This window comes from Brachyistius frenatus, unplaced genomic scaffold, assembly GCF_029030835.1.
Source record: "Brachyistius frenatus isolate BFR_SWC_R1_liver_20210118 unplaced genomic scaffold, ASM2903083v1 Contig_37, whole genome shotgun sequence".
Classification (NCBI taxonomy): domain Eukaryota; kingdom Metazoa; phylum Chordata; class Actinopteri; family Embiotocidae; genus Brachyistius; species Brachyistius frenatus.
In genome coordinates, this window is record NW_027210636.1 from 2,290,001 (window position 1) to 2,304,463 (window position 14,463).

Genomic DNA, 14,463 nt, shown 5'->3' on the forward strand with positions numbered 1-14,463 from the left:
CTCTCCTGTTTCAGGTCCGTTAGGATTACCAACATTATTTAACTTTTGCTAAATGTCACAATAATGAGAAAGAGAATTTCTTAGAGAATTTTATATTACTTTCTTTGAGGTCAAAAGTTTACATACACCAAAAGTACTATGTCTTTAAACAACGTGGGCAAGCCCAGATGATGATGTCATGGCTTTTGAAGCTCCTGATAGGTTAACTGACAACATGTGAGTTAATTGAAGGCACACCTGGGGATGTATTTTAAGGCCACACCTCAAACACTCTGCTTCCTTGTTTGAAATCATGGGAAAGTCAAAAGAAATCAGCCAAGAAATCAGGGAGAGAATCGTGGAGCTCCACAAGTCTGGTTCATCCTTGGGTGCAATTTCCAGATGCTTGAAGGTGCCACGTTCATCTGTGCAAACAATTATACACAAGTATAAACATGGGAATGTCCAGCCATCACATTGCTCAGGAAGGAGACGGGCTCTGCGTCCCAGAGATGAACGTGTTTTGGTCCGACGTGCAAATCAACCCCAGAACAAAAGCTAAAGACCTTGTGAAGATGATGGCTGAAGCTGGTAAGAAAGTGTCATTATCCACAGTAAAACGAGTCCTGCACCGACATGGGCTGAAAGGCTACTCGGCAAGAAGGAAGCCATTACTCCTAAAGAAACATAAAAAAGCCAGATTACAGTTTGCAAAAAGACACCAAGACAAAGACCTTAACTTCTGGAGACATGTCCTGTGGTCTGATGAAACTAAAGTGGAGCTGTTTGGCCATAATGACCACCGTTACATTTGGAGGAAAAAGGGGGAAGCTTGTAGACCTGAAAACACCATCCCAACTGTGAAGCATGGAGGTGGCAGCATCATGTTGTGGGGCTGTTTTGCTGCAGCAGGAACTGGAGCTCTTCATAAAATAGACGGCATCATGAAGAAAGAACATTACCTGGAAATATTAAGGCAACATCTCAGGACATCAGCCAGGAAGCTCAAACTTGGGCGCAAATGGGTCTTCCAAATGGACAATGACCCTAAGCATACTGCCAAAATAGTTAAAAAGTGGCTTGAGGACAACAAAGTCAATGTCTTGGAGTGGCCATGACAAAGCCCTGACCTGAATCCCATCAAAAATTTGTGGTCAGATCTGAAAAGGCGTGTGCGAGCGAGGCGGCCAACAAACCTGACTCAGTTCCACCAGTTCTGTCCGGAGGAATGGGCCAGAAATCCAGCAGAGTACTGTAAGAAGCTTGTGGAAGGATACCCAGAACATTTGACCCAAGTCATGCAGTTCAAAGGCAATGCTACTAAATACGAAGGAACTGTATGTAAACTTTTGACCTCAAAGAAAGTAATGAAAAATTCTCTAAAATATTATCTTTCTCATTATTGTGACATTTAGCAAAAGTTAAATAATTTTGGTAATCCTAACGGACCTGAAACAGGAGAGGTTTAGTCTGATTTAACTTCAGACAGTGAGAAAAAAAGTGTTATGTGTCTTTTTGCACAGTGTATGTAAACTTCTGGTTTCAACTGTATATATATATATAGTATATTATTGGTACCAGACAAAAAAAGGCTTTAAAAATAAATAATTGGAGGAAATGAACATTTCTGTCAATGTGACAGGCCAATAAAAATAATGCTTTAATCGTGCCTGAACATTTATGTTCTCTCAGCTGGCTTTACAAGCTGTGCACTTACTTTAACATGATTCCTGTGGACAGAGATTACATTTGATCTGAGATGTGGCTGTGAGAGATCCTTCACTGAGAGAAACTCAGATTTAAACCGGCAGGGAAGAGGAGAGCATTTGATTAAGGCAGTGTCGAAACATCTAACGGACTGCAGGGAGTGTGAAGGAGTCGGATGAATGATTGTCAGAATTTGCCAACATTTGGCTCTTTATAGTTCTCGTTTTCAAGGACGAGCCGTGCTCGTTAGTGGTGCATAAAATATGCTAAATATTCAAATTTGTATGTTCTTCTATGCAGCTATTATTGTTGTATTTTTCAACAGAATCAGATTTTTTTTTTTTTTGTACCAATATAGCCAAAACGACTAAGCACCGAAAAGTCACTAATTTAAAGCTGTTAAGTTTGTACAAACATTTCTAATATCTACACGTCATAAACACAACAGGCAGAATCATGAGAATAAAAATCTTTATTAGTGTTTTATGAAGTCTGCATAATATGCCACACGCCTGAGAAGCTTATGGTCAGAAAACAATAATAATAATTAAAAAAAAAAAATTAAAAAAAAAAAAAACCTGCTCTATCAATACCGCCCTCTACTGGTAAAACAACTGCGACATCTACTGTACTGACTTGCTTTGCAAAAAGATTACTGTTAAATACACACATACTGTACTACTGTTATGTATATGCATGTCTGGTCCACGTCAGTTTTCCGTAATGTTTTTTTTTTTTTTTTTTTTTTTTTCACATTCATATGTTGTAGGCCAAAGATAAAAACAATGTAACACTGGACCCTAACACATGGTTCAGTTCCCCAAATCCAAACGCCACTAGGTGCACTTAAAGTACAATCTCTAGTGCCATATGGTAAACACATTTACACCAAAAAGAAGGGTAGGGAAAGTAGGGGGGGGGCATGTTAAACTCGCAACAGCCATGTAATGAGTTTAAGCTCGTAGGTTCTTGTTGTACATACTGTATTTTATAGACAGAACAAATACAATACACACATTAACACAGAATGTCCCAGTGAGCAGGCACATTCGCTCTTCTTTTGCCACTGAAGAAATCCGCCCTCCTCCCCGCGTCGCTGTAACATTTTGAAAGCCAAATTACATCTGGTTTGACCTTAACCCGCTTGACTGAGCACCGAAAAAAGAGCTACAAGAGGTCACGTGTGTTTTTCAAAATAAAAGCGAAGAGATGAATGCATGAATGGCCATTACAAAGTTTTACATGCCTCTGGAATCATTTAAAAAAAAAAAAAAAAAAAAAAACACAGAGAGGAAAGTGGACTTTAGGTTTGAGGCAAATCTGTTGTTTTTGTGTACTTTAAATGCACCAGATTTCTTTGGGAAAGTAAAAGAAATGAAAAAAAAAAAAAAAAGGATACAAACAGGCTACACATCATATGGGGCAGTGTTGTGTTTTTTTTGTTGTTGTTTTTTTTAAACAAAGACAAAGAGCTGCTATTGGAAATTATTTCAAACAGAACCGTTTTTTTGGTGGGTTTTTTTTGGGGGGTGGGGAGGGGGGGGGATAAAAACGAAGGAATGATCCATGCCCTCCATGTCACTTTAGAAACAACTGTGGTCTTGAAAATATCATTTAATAAAAAGTGAACGACAGAAAAATTTTAAGTATATTTATATATAAAAATACATGAGAATACAAAAAAGTAGCAAAACAATGGGGATATAGGCTAAAAACAGAATGAGTTCACGGATACCTTCAAAGTCTCCCGGTGAGACGTTTTAATGCTTCACCTCGGAGAGCGCCAGGACCCCCAGTGTCGTGTCAAAAAAATTTAAAACAATAAAATAAAAAAGCTTTTTGATAACAGCTGATATTCTCTGGTCCCTGCCCAGTGCACCCTGGCCTAACCGTCTCTTTAGCTTCCACACCAGGCTGTTCAATGGGGATGTAAATCAACTAAACCGAGGACACGTAGAGTGCCGTATAAATGACAAAGAAGTCAACTATAGCCAGACTTGAGTTTGCAATTTGTTTAGTTTTTTTTTTAATTTTTAATTTTTTTTAATTTTTTATTATTTATTTATTTTTTTGAATCATTTTTAAACTAACATTCCTATTTGTCCATTAAGAGGTGTATCTTATAACGACACACGTCAAGAGATTAAAAGAAAAAAGAAAAAAAAAAAGAAAAAGAAGAAATGGCCGTTCTGGCGAAGTCAATTCAATCAAATTTTATAAACACATTGTGACGTTTACTTCAGGAGGAGAACGGCCACCGAAGGCCATCGTCTCCTCACCGAGCCACCTCCCCCCTGACAAAAGATGAGGGCCAAGTTTCCCCAGAGAAAAAGTAAACTCATGTTCAGAACAATGGTTTTGGGGGCGGGCTGGAACGAAAAAAATCATTTTAGCATTCAAGCTTGTGTTACTCATACAAGCAATCTTCAATACTGAGAAACTATTCACAGATATTTTTGGTATTTCCCCTACTTCCTGGACTAAAAACCAATATACATTTTTATTTGTACCACAAATAGATCTAATATTAAGGATTTGGGGAAAAGCAATTTAACAAGGTGCATGACGTAGACGGGTAACAAAGTGCCAAATTTCTTCTTTTTACTGAAAAGTCTGTATGTGTGTGTGTGTTTAGCAGTGTATGTGCATGTGTTCTTCCGTGTGTGTGTGTGTGTGTGTGTGTGTGTTTGTGTGTGTGTACAGTTAAAAGAGGGATGTGGAACCGGGCCACAAATACTATGAAGTATGTTACAGAAAATTCATTCTGTGGGGTTTTATTTTTTTTTCATGAAAGGACTCACAAGTTTAGAATTTAATGATCTTTGTAATGGGCTCTTTTTTTTTTTTTTTTTTTTTTTTTTTTTCTCTCTTCATTTTTGGGGCGTTTCCTTAGCTGTTTAGGACATACTGGAGCAGCGTGCAGACGGGGAACCCATCTGGGTCAGAACCTTATCCAGCCACTGCAGGGGACCGTTCAAATGCAGCTCGATCCAGCAAGGAGTGCTTGTGACAGTCTGCCGCCTGGGAAAAACAAAACAAAACACAAAGACGTACATTTTCATGTCTGGGCTGTGCCGACTTCGCCTTTTCAGTGTCACCGTGTGACGTGCGACGCTTCAGGCTGCGCTTTGTTTTCTACCGTGTGCATTTCTGCAGCCGGCGAGGGGGATGTTGTGGGTTTGTAGGTTTCTACTTGAAACTTTTATAGTGAAGGAAAACGTGTGAAAGTGAATCAGGAATCCCTCCTGGGGTGGATTTAACTATTTATATAGAGTGTGAAAAAAAACACCCTCTGCTGTCAATAGCGGCTTAAAAATATATAAATATACACATAAATGAAACAGTACTACTACGGAGACAGAAAACCTGGACTTGTCATCCTTTCTTCTGGTGAGTAAGGCCAAAAACAGTGTTTTTTTAGTTCCGCTTTCTTTTTTAAAGCTCACGGAGTACGGCCAGTTTAGACTAAAGCAACTTCACGAGATGATGTAACATCCCCACAACGACGACTTTCTGTACTTCCACTGTAACCGCTCGGCTTTTCGGGCAGGATGTAATTTCGAACGTCTTAAAGCACGAACGTGGACAGTGATGGCGAGTTACTCGTAATAATTTTAGGCGTAATGAAACAGAGAACGTAGTAAAAGTTTATCCCGTAAACTTGACAGTAGATCTCCCATCTTTTGTTAATTTCTCTCGTCTTTTTCCAACAATACACAAGAAAGATTTCGGTCGTCTGGAGGAGTTGGTGTCTCCTCTAATCAGAAAAAAAAAACCCACCAACTACGGTGTCTCGCATTCAAAAACTGCCCATTTGTGATGTGACAGTATCAGCTGGTTTGAGTCGAGCGAAGACCAACAAATTCACACTGCTGCAACTTTCTAAAACAGAATCTTTAGTCTGAACTGGACTTAAGACTCTTTAACTCAAAAGTTCCACGTCTTAAACTGTAACGGATTAAAAAAACAAACAACCTTTGTATACATTTGGTTAAAATAGCCTGTCTGCTCACCGGTACTCGGCTCCCCAGCCTTTGACGAAGCTCATGCGGATGGTGCACATCCTGGTGAGCTGGTAGACGGCCTCGAAGCCCTGGTTGACTGACTGAGCCAGCAGGGCCGCAAACTCCTGGTTGTTGAAGATTTTTAGATTACAACCTGGAAGAGGAAAGAGATCCGTGGGTTTTCTCAGGAGAAGGAAGAAGCACCGAGACAAAAGTGGAGGCGTTTTTTTGTTTTTTTCTTTTCTTCAGGCCTTAATTGGTGGTTGTTCACTCTGATAATATTCCAGTCATCAAACACGGCTTCCTTTCCACTTCAAAATGCCTTGCAGTCCCTTTTGTAATCAGACACACTGTAAAATTAACACTTCAAGCGCATGATTGCGCTGTAGAAGTGGTTGGAGAGGTTTTTATGGAGGCGGTGACATGTTTGATTTGGAGGTTTTAGGTCCAGAAGGCAGCGATCTGAATACTTTTCAGACACCTTTTCAAGCCTACTTGATGTTTTTGTTTTTTATATATATATATTATAAACACATTTACTGTGGAGTATACCTAAAAAAAAAAAAAAATCATATTTTCTTGATGGTTCTTCAACATTGTCTTCATTTACATAGAAAAAAGGTCAAAATATTCACATCCAGAAGAATCTCTGCTCTCTACTTTTCTTCCGATGATCGGACATCTTTCATATCGACGTCAGCTTATCTTAAATATTCAGAGTCTTACCTGGAGGGATTTTACAAACTGTCGCTGGATGCCATCCATACCGCTGGTTGCAGTTTGGACTCTGGACAAAGATGGCGCTATCACTCAGGCACTCAGCGAACACCTCCCCTCCGATGTAGTAGAGTCGAACTCCTCTTCCTGTAAACGCAGACAGACTCGACTTCAACGAGACGTGTGGACGTGTAAAGAGAAGCATAACCATAACTGAACCAGCTCGTCTAGAGGCAGTTCTTTTCTTCTTTTTGCTTCGTCGTACCTATGTGCCTTCGAGTCATCTCCACGGTGGCGTTCCTGTTAACGTTAGACAGCAGGCCCAGGCAGAAGCGCTCGGAGTTTGACGGATCTGTGAACCCGTCCACCGTGAGCGACGGCTGAGAGGCGTGAAACGTCTCCCCGACGCGCTGGTTCAGCTCGTAGTAGGCTATAGAGCACCAGAAGGCCGGCTCCGAGTAGGTGACCGGCTGCAGGTCTACGGTGGAGGATCACATCAGCAAAACCCATTCAGACCTCCATCCACAGTAAAAACACCCTCATCCACCAACTATATCATTACATCTGCCTTCCTGTTCCTGCAGGGTTTTCCCACCATTATAACACTTAAGTGTGTTTTTTTTAACAGCACCCGAGTCATTACAGCATCGCTTGCGAGCTTTCTTTTACTAATCTTTGGTGTGCGTTTAAAAGAGATTAAGAGAAATTCATTGTCATATGCACAGTATAAAAAAATAAAAAGTAAACTACAATAAGAAATACAAAAAAATAACAAAAATGTACAGTATTGTGCAAGAGGCAGCAGAGAGCAACAATCTGGTGTGTAGTATGCATGATTCCACATAACAGCGTATTGACCTTTTTTTTAAAAAAAATTTTTTTAATAAAAAACTGCAATAACAATCGTCAAAGTTTTGTGAAAATGCATCGTTCTTGGTCTAATAACTGCCCCGCACTATCAAAGGACCTGAGCCCTCCAGGAAACCAATGGAAAACAGTGTAATGTGTACTAACTGTACGTAACTAACGCTGGATTTTTATCCACACCGGCGCAGGTGTTGGCGACGACACTTACCCATGCTGTGATTGACAGGAGACAGAGTGCTGGGGGACAACTCTGCTGGAGAACCTGCCAAAGGAAACAGGAAGTCATGGACGTGGATGGATTAAGAGTAGACCGTAACGTGGCTAAAAGATAAGTCAGGTCCTACGACTAAATTAAAAAAAATGAAAGCCAAAATGACACTATAAAAGTGATCATCTGCTTTAGAGTGATGATTAGAGTCTGTTTATCGTTGTCATCAAAAAACAAAAAACCCTCTTGAGATTTTACTGTTTGAACTCATTTGAGGGAAACGATGTGTAAAAGAATAATAAAGCTCGCTGCTGTGTTGCAAACAGGAAAACTACGAGTTAGTCATGGATACTTGTTCTAGAGTTGGTTTCTAGTGTAAAGAGGATCAGGTCAGTTCTAATCCACAGGGACAAATAACTCCAGGTCAAAATCAGCATCTGCAGTTAAACAATTCAAATCTGTCAAACGACGTTACAACAAACATGACAAATGTTTGCGGAAGCAACGGAGGCGTAAAAGGTAAACTTCATCTGACTTTGATCCGGCGGAGGAAGAGGAGGATGAGCTAGTCTACGGTACCTGTGTCCATACTTTGATTCATCTGTTGATCGCTGGCCTCCCCATCCTCACTGATGTAGCCGGGCGGAGGCGTTTCTGTCGAAAGGATGCAACAAACAAAATGTGATGTCGTTAGAATATAACATAGCCGTTTAAGGGACTAAAAATCAAGATGTCTGCCTTTACTCGTATCGCATTTACTTTCCTGGAGTGACGCGTCTCGTACGTCGTCCCAGGATGAGGAGAGTCACCTCGTACAAACGGGCTTACAAAATCTACAGCGGAGACAAGACTCACCTGGTATATAGTTGTTTGGAGGTTCGATCCCTGCAGGAAAGTTTGTGTTCTCGGGAATGGAATGAGTGTAGTCGTCCAGAGGTGGCAGCTCTGGCAAGATTTCTGAGTGTCTTGGCACAAGAACAGGAGGCAGGACTAGAGGGTCGGATTAAAAAAAAAAAAAAAAAAAAGAAAAGTGTCAGAAGAGACGGGTGAGACTCCACATCAATGTGTTTTACTGTCAGTTGTTTCAGGAGAGTTTTAAGTTAAAAAAACGACAACAAAAAAAAACAAAAAACAAAGAAAGTGTATTAAAAAAATCATTATGGTAGAAAAAAAAAAAAAAGTACAGCAGTAATGAGACAACGATGAAACACTAGAAATCGTAAACTGATTATTGGATTTTTAAGGCAGAGAGAAACAGATTTTAACACTATCCACCCCAGAAACACCTAAAAAGTAATAGTTCCACATTTCGGAAATTGCACTTAAATGCTTAGATGCGGAGATTCCTGCCACTTTCATATCTGTCTTTTTAAATTTCTAAATATTGTTTAAGGCTGCGGCTAGCACCCACTTAGCTTAGCATAAAGAATCGAAACAGCGAGGACATCTAGCTTGGCTCACTGTCCAAAAAAATATCCATCTGACAGCACCTTCAAAGCTCTCGAAGTAACACAATCTGTCTGGGTTTGTTTAATTTGCACAAAAACAATGAACTAAATGAGTGTGTGTGTGTGTGTGTGTGTGTCAAAATGAACAATTATAGGGAAGCAAAATAAAAATGCCTCACAGGCTAATGACCAGTGTGTTTAAAATGTTGTTGCTCAGCACTCATTTGGACTTTTACCGATTTAAACACTCGTACAACAGCCGACGCTCACTTACAACGAGGCGTGTTAAGGATCACGGGACGGCTTCGTCTCACCTGGGGTCTCCACCCGCTGGTAGTGGTAGGGGTTGATGCAGACCTCGTCCTTCTTGAGGTGGAAGGCATACTCGCAGGCCTCGATGGCGCGCAGCTCGTGGTGGCTGTGGAGGTCCGGCCACCGCCACAAGCGGCAGTAGATAACATGGGGAAGCCCCTTCCTGTGGGAGACCTGCAGGCGGCCATCCAGGGATCTGATTTGGACGGCAAACAGGAGATGGTGGTGAGACGGGTAGAAGGTACACGGGGGAGGATTGTGGGTGGGAGGGTTAATGGAGATGGATTGGATCGAGTGGTGACGAGAGACATGGATGTTCTCAACGTCCGTAACCTCCAACATTGTAATCACAACTCTCCCACATCAAAAGTTGTATGCAACACCATACAATAGTTGAGGATAGTCACCTGGTTTGGTCAGGGTAGCTGTATAGGCCTGATGTATCCCACTGTTCTATCGTATTTGGTGTACTCAGTCCCCATATTTCAGAGCAATTGCTGTGCACAGAGAAAACAACAAAACAAAAACAAAAAACAAATGATAAACATGGGACATGGCTCATTCAGAAATATCAGTATGGGTATGTGAACATTAAAAGGCCTCTTTTATTGGAGTCTTATGGCAAAATAAAGACAAATTCACTGTCAGATGTGGAAATGAAAGATGGGAACTTCGAATAAGAGAAGCCTCTTTTTTTTTGGACAGAATAAAGAGAGGAAAACAGAACGCAACGTGGACTCAGCTAACACACAACAAGTGAGACAAAGAGCATTCTTCAACATTGTGGCATTGTATCAGGCACTGAAAATAACTCAAAAAAATGTCTTTCCACTACAGTCCTTTATGTCAGAAAACTTATCTGGAGACATTCAAAACAAACACTGAAGACACACAATGGCACAAAAGAGGCGGTAGGGTATAAAAAAAACCCACAGAGAAGGCAACCTTGGCAAGAAAAAAAACAAAAAAAAAAACCTCTCCATTTTCAAACATTCTCAAAACATCCACAAGAAAATGGCCATAAAACAAAACGACAAAAAAAAAAAATAAAAAAAAAAAAGTGGAATGAGGACAAATGTGATTTGTTGCTTCTGAATAACACGACAATCACAAATTCTACACGTTAAATGCTACAAATAAACAACAACACGTACTCGATCGTTTTAGCGGGTTCTCGACTACCATTCGGTTCGTGACCGGGCAGGAAGGCAACTTTTGTCCACTTGCCAAAGCAGCTTTTAGATCAACTATAAAGGGCTATTTTTTTTTTTTTTTGTACTAATAGAGTCAATCCAAATGCTGAATAGGAATCTATAAAAGTGAGAATAAAGACAGATGACCTCGCTAACCACTATCAAAATACACCAGCGTAAGTACAGCTGGTGGAAAATGCCCCAAACTCTGGCATTACTCCCGGTTTTGTTACCCACTCTCGCATCTCTTTGACTTGTCCACTCCCTTACTTAAAAAAAAAAAAAAATAGATTTCATTCACATCGAGCCAGTCACTGTATCTCTACAAACATAACAGCGTGGCCTAGAACAATTCCCAGGCGATAACAGCCAGCCCACTATCCATAGACATACACACATCTGACGTGGTGCTTGGCGGTACATCAGTGACAATTGAATCTGTTAACACCACGTTCCCACTGAACGTGAGTCTGGGTCATCAAGGCTGGCTGGCTGATAAAGAGAACATCCTCTCTTTCTCCACCTTTTCATGCCTCCCCCCCCCCCACCAAACCCCCACGCGAGTAATACGGAGCGTCGAACTGCAAGTACGGATGTAAACAAAGGGTCATTTGATTTATTTTCAGCTCATGTCCTGCTGTTTTGGATTCCTAATCACACACCAAAAATAAACCTTTTCGCATTGTTTTTTTTTTTTATTTTTAAAAAAGCTCTTCCTGTTTGGGAATTAAAACACAAAACTATAAAACTAGAAGAAGAAGAAAAAAAAAAAGAAATTTAAATTAATCAGCACAAGCCGATCTCAACAGCGCCCGCTCACAGAAACATGCATCTTTTTTTAAACTTTTTTTTTATCTGGTTTGAAGAGGAATCGAGTGTTTGTCGGTGTACCTGGGGATGGTGACACACTTGGTGTTGCAGTTCTGTGTGGTGATAGCTTTCTCCAGCTCATCGAGCTGGCCCGTCTTCTTTAGTTTCTTCACCAAGCTCTTCACGGCCTTCTCGCACCACTTCTCCTCTTGCCCGTTCTGCTCTCCGCCGCCGGCGCCGCCCGGGCTGCTGGTCGACTTCTTCCAGCCCAACAGCCTCTTCACCACAGGAGGGGTGAACGGCAAGATGGAGGACATCTTAAGCCGGGAGTCTCCAGAGGACTCAACACAAGCTCTCTCTCTCTCTTTCTTTCTTTCTTTCTTTCTCTTTATATCTATATCTCTCTCTCACACACACACGCACGCACACACACACACACACACACACACAGACAAGAGATGGACCTGGAGCTACAGTCTGGGCCCTTGCTCTGAGGAGCCCCTCGAGTGACCAGTGAGTCACAGGGTGGAAGCCAGTGCTAGCAGGGTATACTCACGAGAGACGGACACCTTGGGAGAAAGTCACAAAGCACATCGTTACCAGCAGCTCCCAGTTGTTCCTACATCTAAACTGACGAGCCGTCAATCACAATTAAAAGTCCTGCAGGAAAAAAAAAAATCCTACTTAAAAGTAAAAGTACGGAAGTATTAGCGGCAAAATGCAGTTCAAATATTTATGTAAAAGTACTATTTTTTTTGGTTCTTATAACTGATATATACGTGACATCATTAGATTAGTAATATCGAAGTGTCAGTGTGTGTGTGACTGTTGTAGCTGCTGCAGGTGGAGCTAGTTTGAACCACTTTTATATCTGGAGACTGTAGAAATATTTGAGGGGGGGGGGGGGGTCTTCAGATGATTACTGGGAGAGGGACGAAGTAAAAAAAACAAACAAATTCTGATCCACAAATCTGTTTTCAGTTTTTAGCCTGTCCCCCCCCCCTCTGATTTCTGTTGAGATATTTGATCATTTATTGAAGTGAAACCATGTGTGAAGTTTAAAGTGGAAAAATGACTATTTAGTGGAGCTGTTAACAACTCATAGGAAGCAGAAATGTGAACCCCCCGCCCCCCTCGACTACAAACTGAATTTTTGTAAGACGTCAGGAGATAAAAAAGGAGGAAATCCGCTGGTTTAATCTATAATGATGAGTTGTACTTTAAAAGCGTGTGATATTATCCATCGTGTCAAATGGTCATCTTAAAAGTAACTAAATCTGTCAAATAAATCTGGAGAATACAGAATAATATTTCTCTCCGGGAGTATAAAGCGGCAGCAAATAGAAATACTCAAGTGAAGTATAAGTACCTCAAAATTGTACTTAAATATTACACTTGCGCTCAGTTACTTTCCACCACCACTCGGGCGTTTAATGTCTTATTTAACTTGGTTTTGTTTGTTAATGTCCTCTTAGGTTCAAGTCAAATGTGCTTTATAAATAAATCTGACTCGACTGAAAACAAAACATGGCACAGCCAAAACAACCTCACGTAGCCTCATCAGAACCGTTTAAAAGCGACGCGAGCTTTCAGTCGGAGAATCACGTTGTTGACAGGTTGTTTTGTTGTTGTTGTTGTTGTTTGTCAGCAGATAAAGCTGCACCACTGTGTGAAGTTTAGGATTTCAACTCGAGGTTATGAGCTCGTCACAAACACTTGCTTTTGGACATCCGGGCTCGTTTATAAAAAGTTACTGCAGCAAAACCAGCGAATCATAAAAAAAAAGATAACACAAGTTAACGCAAAACAAATGAACGTGATTTGTGTTTTGTGACCCCCACCACCAGCACCACCACCACCAGCACCACCAGCGCTAACACCGACTGGCTTTGGGGAAGGCCGGCTGCTAGCTGGGAGGGAGGAGGGGGGAGGAGGAGGGGAGGGTGGCTGCTTCCCTCAAATCACAACAATAACTTCACTCGCAAAAAAAATAAAAATAATAATCTAAGCTTTTAAAAACCACAACATTAAAAACAACAACAGTTTAACGTGACCCGGTGAGCTCGAGGAGGGGGGGGGAGGGAGGGAGGGGGGAGTCAACAGTGAAGCTAAAGGCAGCTAGCGGTTAGCTCCAGCGAAGCTAGCCGCCCCCCCCCCCCCCCACACACACACACACACACACACCAAAAAAAAATAAAAAAAATCCTTTTGTTGTGATCCGCGAAGAAACAACAACAACAACAACAACAAAACAACCTTCCGACGCGCGAACGTCGGAGCCGAGCTGCTCGGTTCGGTACCGAAGCGTCAGTTTAAGTCCAAATAAAAAAAAATAAAAAAAACCACAACACGCACAAAAGGCTGCGACTAATCCCCGAAACACCGCGGGTCGCTCCGGGGACGGAACAACAACAACGACGCTTCATTTTCAACACCAGCTTCTTCTTCTTCTTCTTTCCTTCCTTGTGGTTTTTTTTAAAAAATTTAATTTAATTTTTTTTTAAAAACCTCAAATTTAAAAAAACAAAACAAAAAAAAAACCCGAGTTAGCATCTCGGACCAACTCTTCCCTGAAACGAGGCTAACGGAGGGAAGCTAACGTCTCTCCCGACAAAACAACACGAATCTTTTTAGTCTTTTAAAACAAAATAATACAAATTAAAAATTAAAAACCTTCCGATAGTTACCCCGGTTGACGAGTCCAGAAACTCCACTTTCGGGTCGGAAGACAGCCCTCCGGACGGCTTGTTGACATTTAAAAAAAAAAAAAAAAAAAAAAAAAAAAAAAGGTTCCTGAACGCGGCTGTTTTTTTTTTTTTTATTTTATTGTTTTTTATTTTTTTTTTATTTTTTATTGTTTTTTTTTTAGCACGAAGCTTCTCAAGTTGCTACCAGTTGTAAGCTAGTTAGCAACGTTAGCCGGACCGGAACCAGCACAACAAAACCATAATGGCCGCGCACGAGCGCTTTAACCCCTCCTATCGAGCGACGTGATTGGCTGGATCACCGGAAACGAACGCGCTCCTCTGGAGACTCGGCGGCTCGTGTCCTTCACGAGAATTGTTGTTTATTTTATTTTTTTGACGGCGTGTTGTTTATAAAAAAAAAATTAAAAAAAAACAACTGGTATTTATTCGGGGAGGTTTGGAGGCGAAAGCAATTATTATTATTATTATTATTTTTTATAGAACTCAATTATTTCAGAAACATTAAGTTAT

At 40.9% G+C, this 14,463-nt stretch overlaps 1 protein-coding gene across 2 annotated transcripts; it reads right to left on the reverse strand.

Annotated features, from left to right (window-relative positions):
• Nucleotides 1-3,216: 3,216 nt before the first annotated feature.
• Nucleotides 3,217-14,161, reverse strand: LOC138622670 (mothers against decapentaplegic homolog 2). Of its 2 annotated transcripts, XM_069701611.1 has the most exons (11): nt 13,933-14,160; nt 11,327-11,814; nt 9,650-9,739; nt 9,245-9,438; nt 8,338-8,472; nt 8,062-8,136; nt 7,483-7,536; nt 6,673-6,885; nt 6,417-6,554; nt 5,700-5,844; nt 3,217-4,707 (listed from the first exon to the last, which is right to left on the reverse strand). In XM_069701611.1, the coding sequence occupies exons 2-11, from the start codon at nt 11,560-11,562 to the stop codon at nt 4,584-4,586; spliced, it is 1,404 nt and encodes a 467-aa protein (XP_069557712.1). In that variant the 5' UTR covers nt 11,563-11,814; nt 13,933-14,160; the 3' UTR covers nt 3,217-4,583. The 2 variants fall into 2 exon arrangements, with proteins under 2 accessions (XP_069557712.1, XP_069557713.1); XM_069701612.1 differs by lacking the exon at nt 9,650-9,739 and having other exon boundaries at nt 13,933-14,161.
• Between the last annotated feature and the right edge of the window lie 302 nt (nt 14,162-14,463).

What these genes read in the sequence shown, in the direction of transcription:
- LOC138622670 (XM_069701611.1), bottom strand. Translation starts at nt 11,562, where the DNA reads ATGTCCTCCATCTTGCCGTTCACCCCTCCTGTGGTGAAGAGGCTGTTG. An exon ending in AGCTACCCTGACCAAACCAG is followed by an intron (nt 9,439 to 9,649) that starts GTGACTATCCTC and finishes CGTCCAAATCAG; the next exon opens with ATCCCTGGATGGCCGCCTGC. An exon ending in GAATCAAAGTATGGACACAG is followed by an intron (nt 7,537 to 8,061) that starts GTACCGTAGACT and finishes TTCCTTTGGCAG; the next exon opens with GTTCTCCAGCAGAGTTGTCC.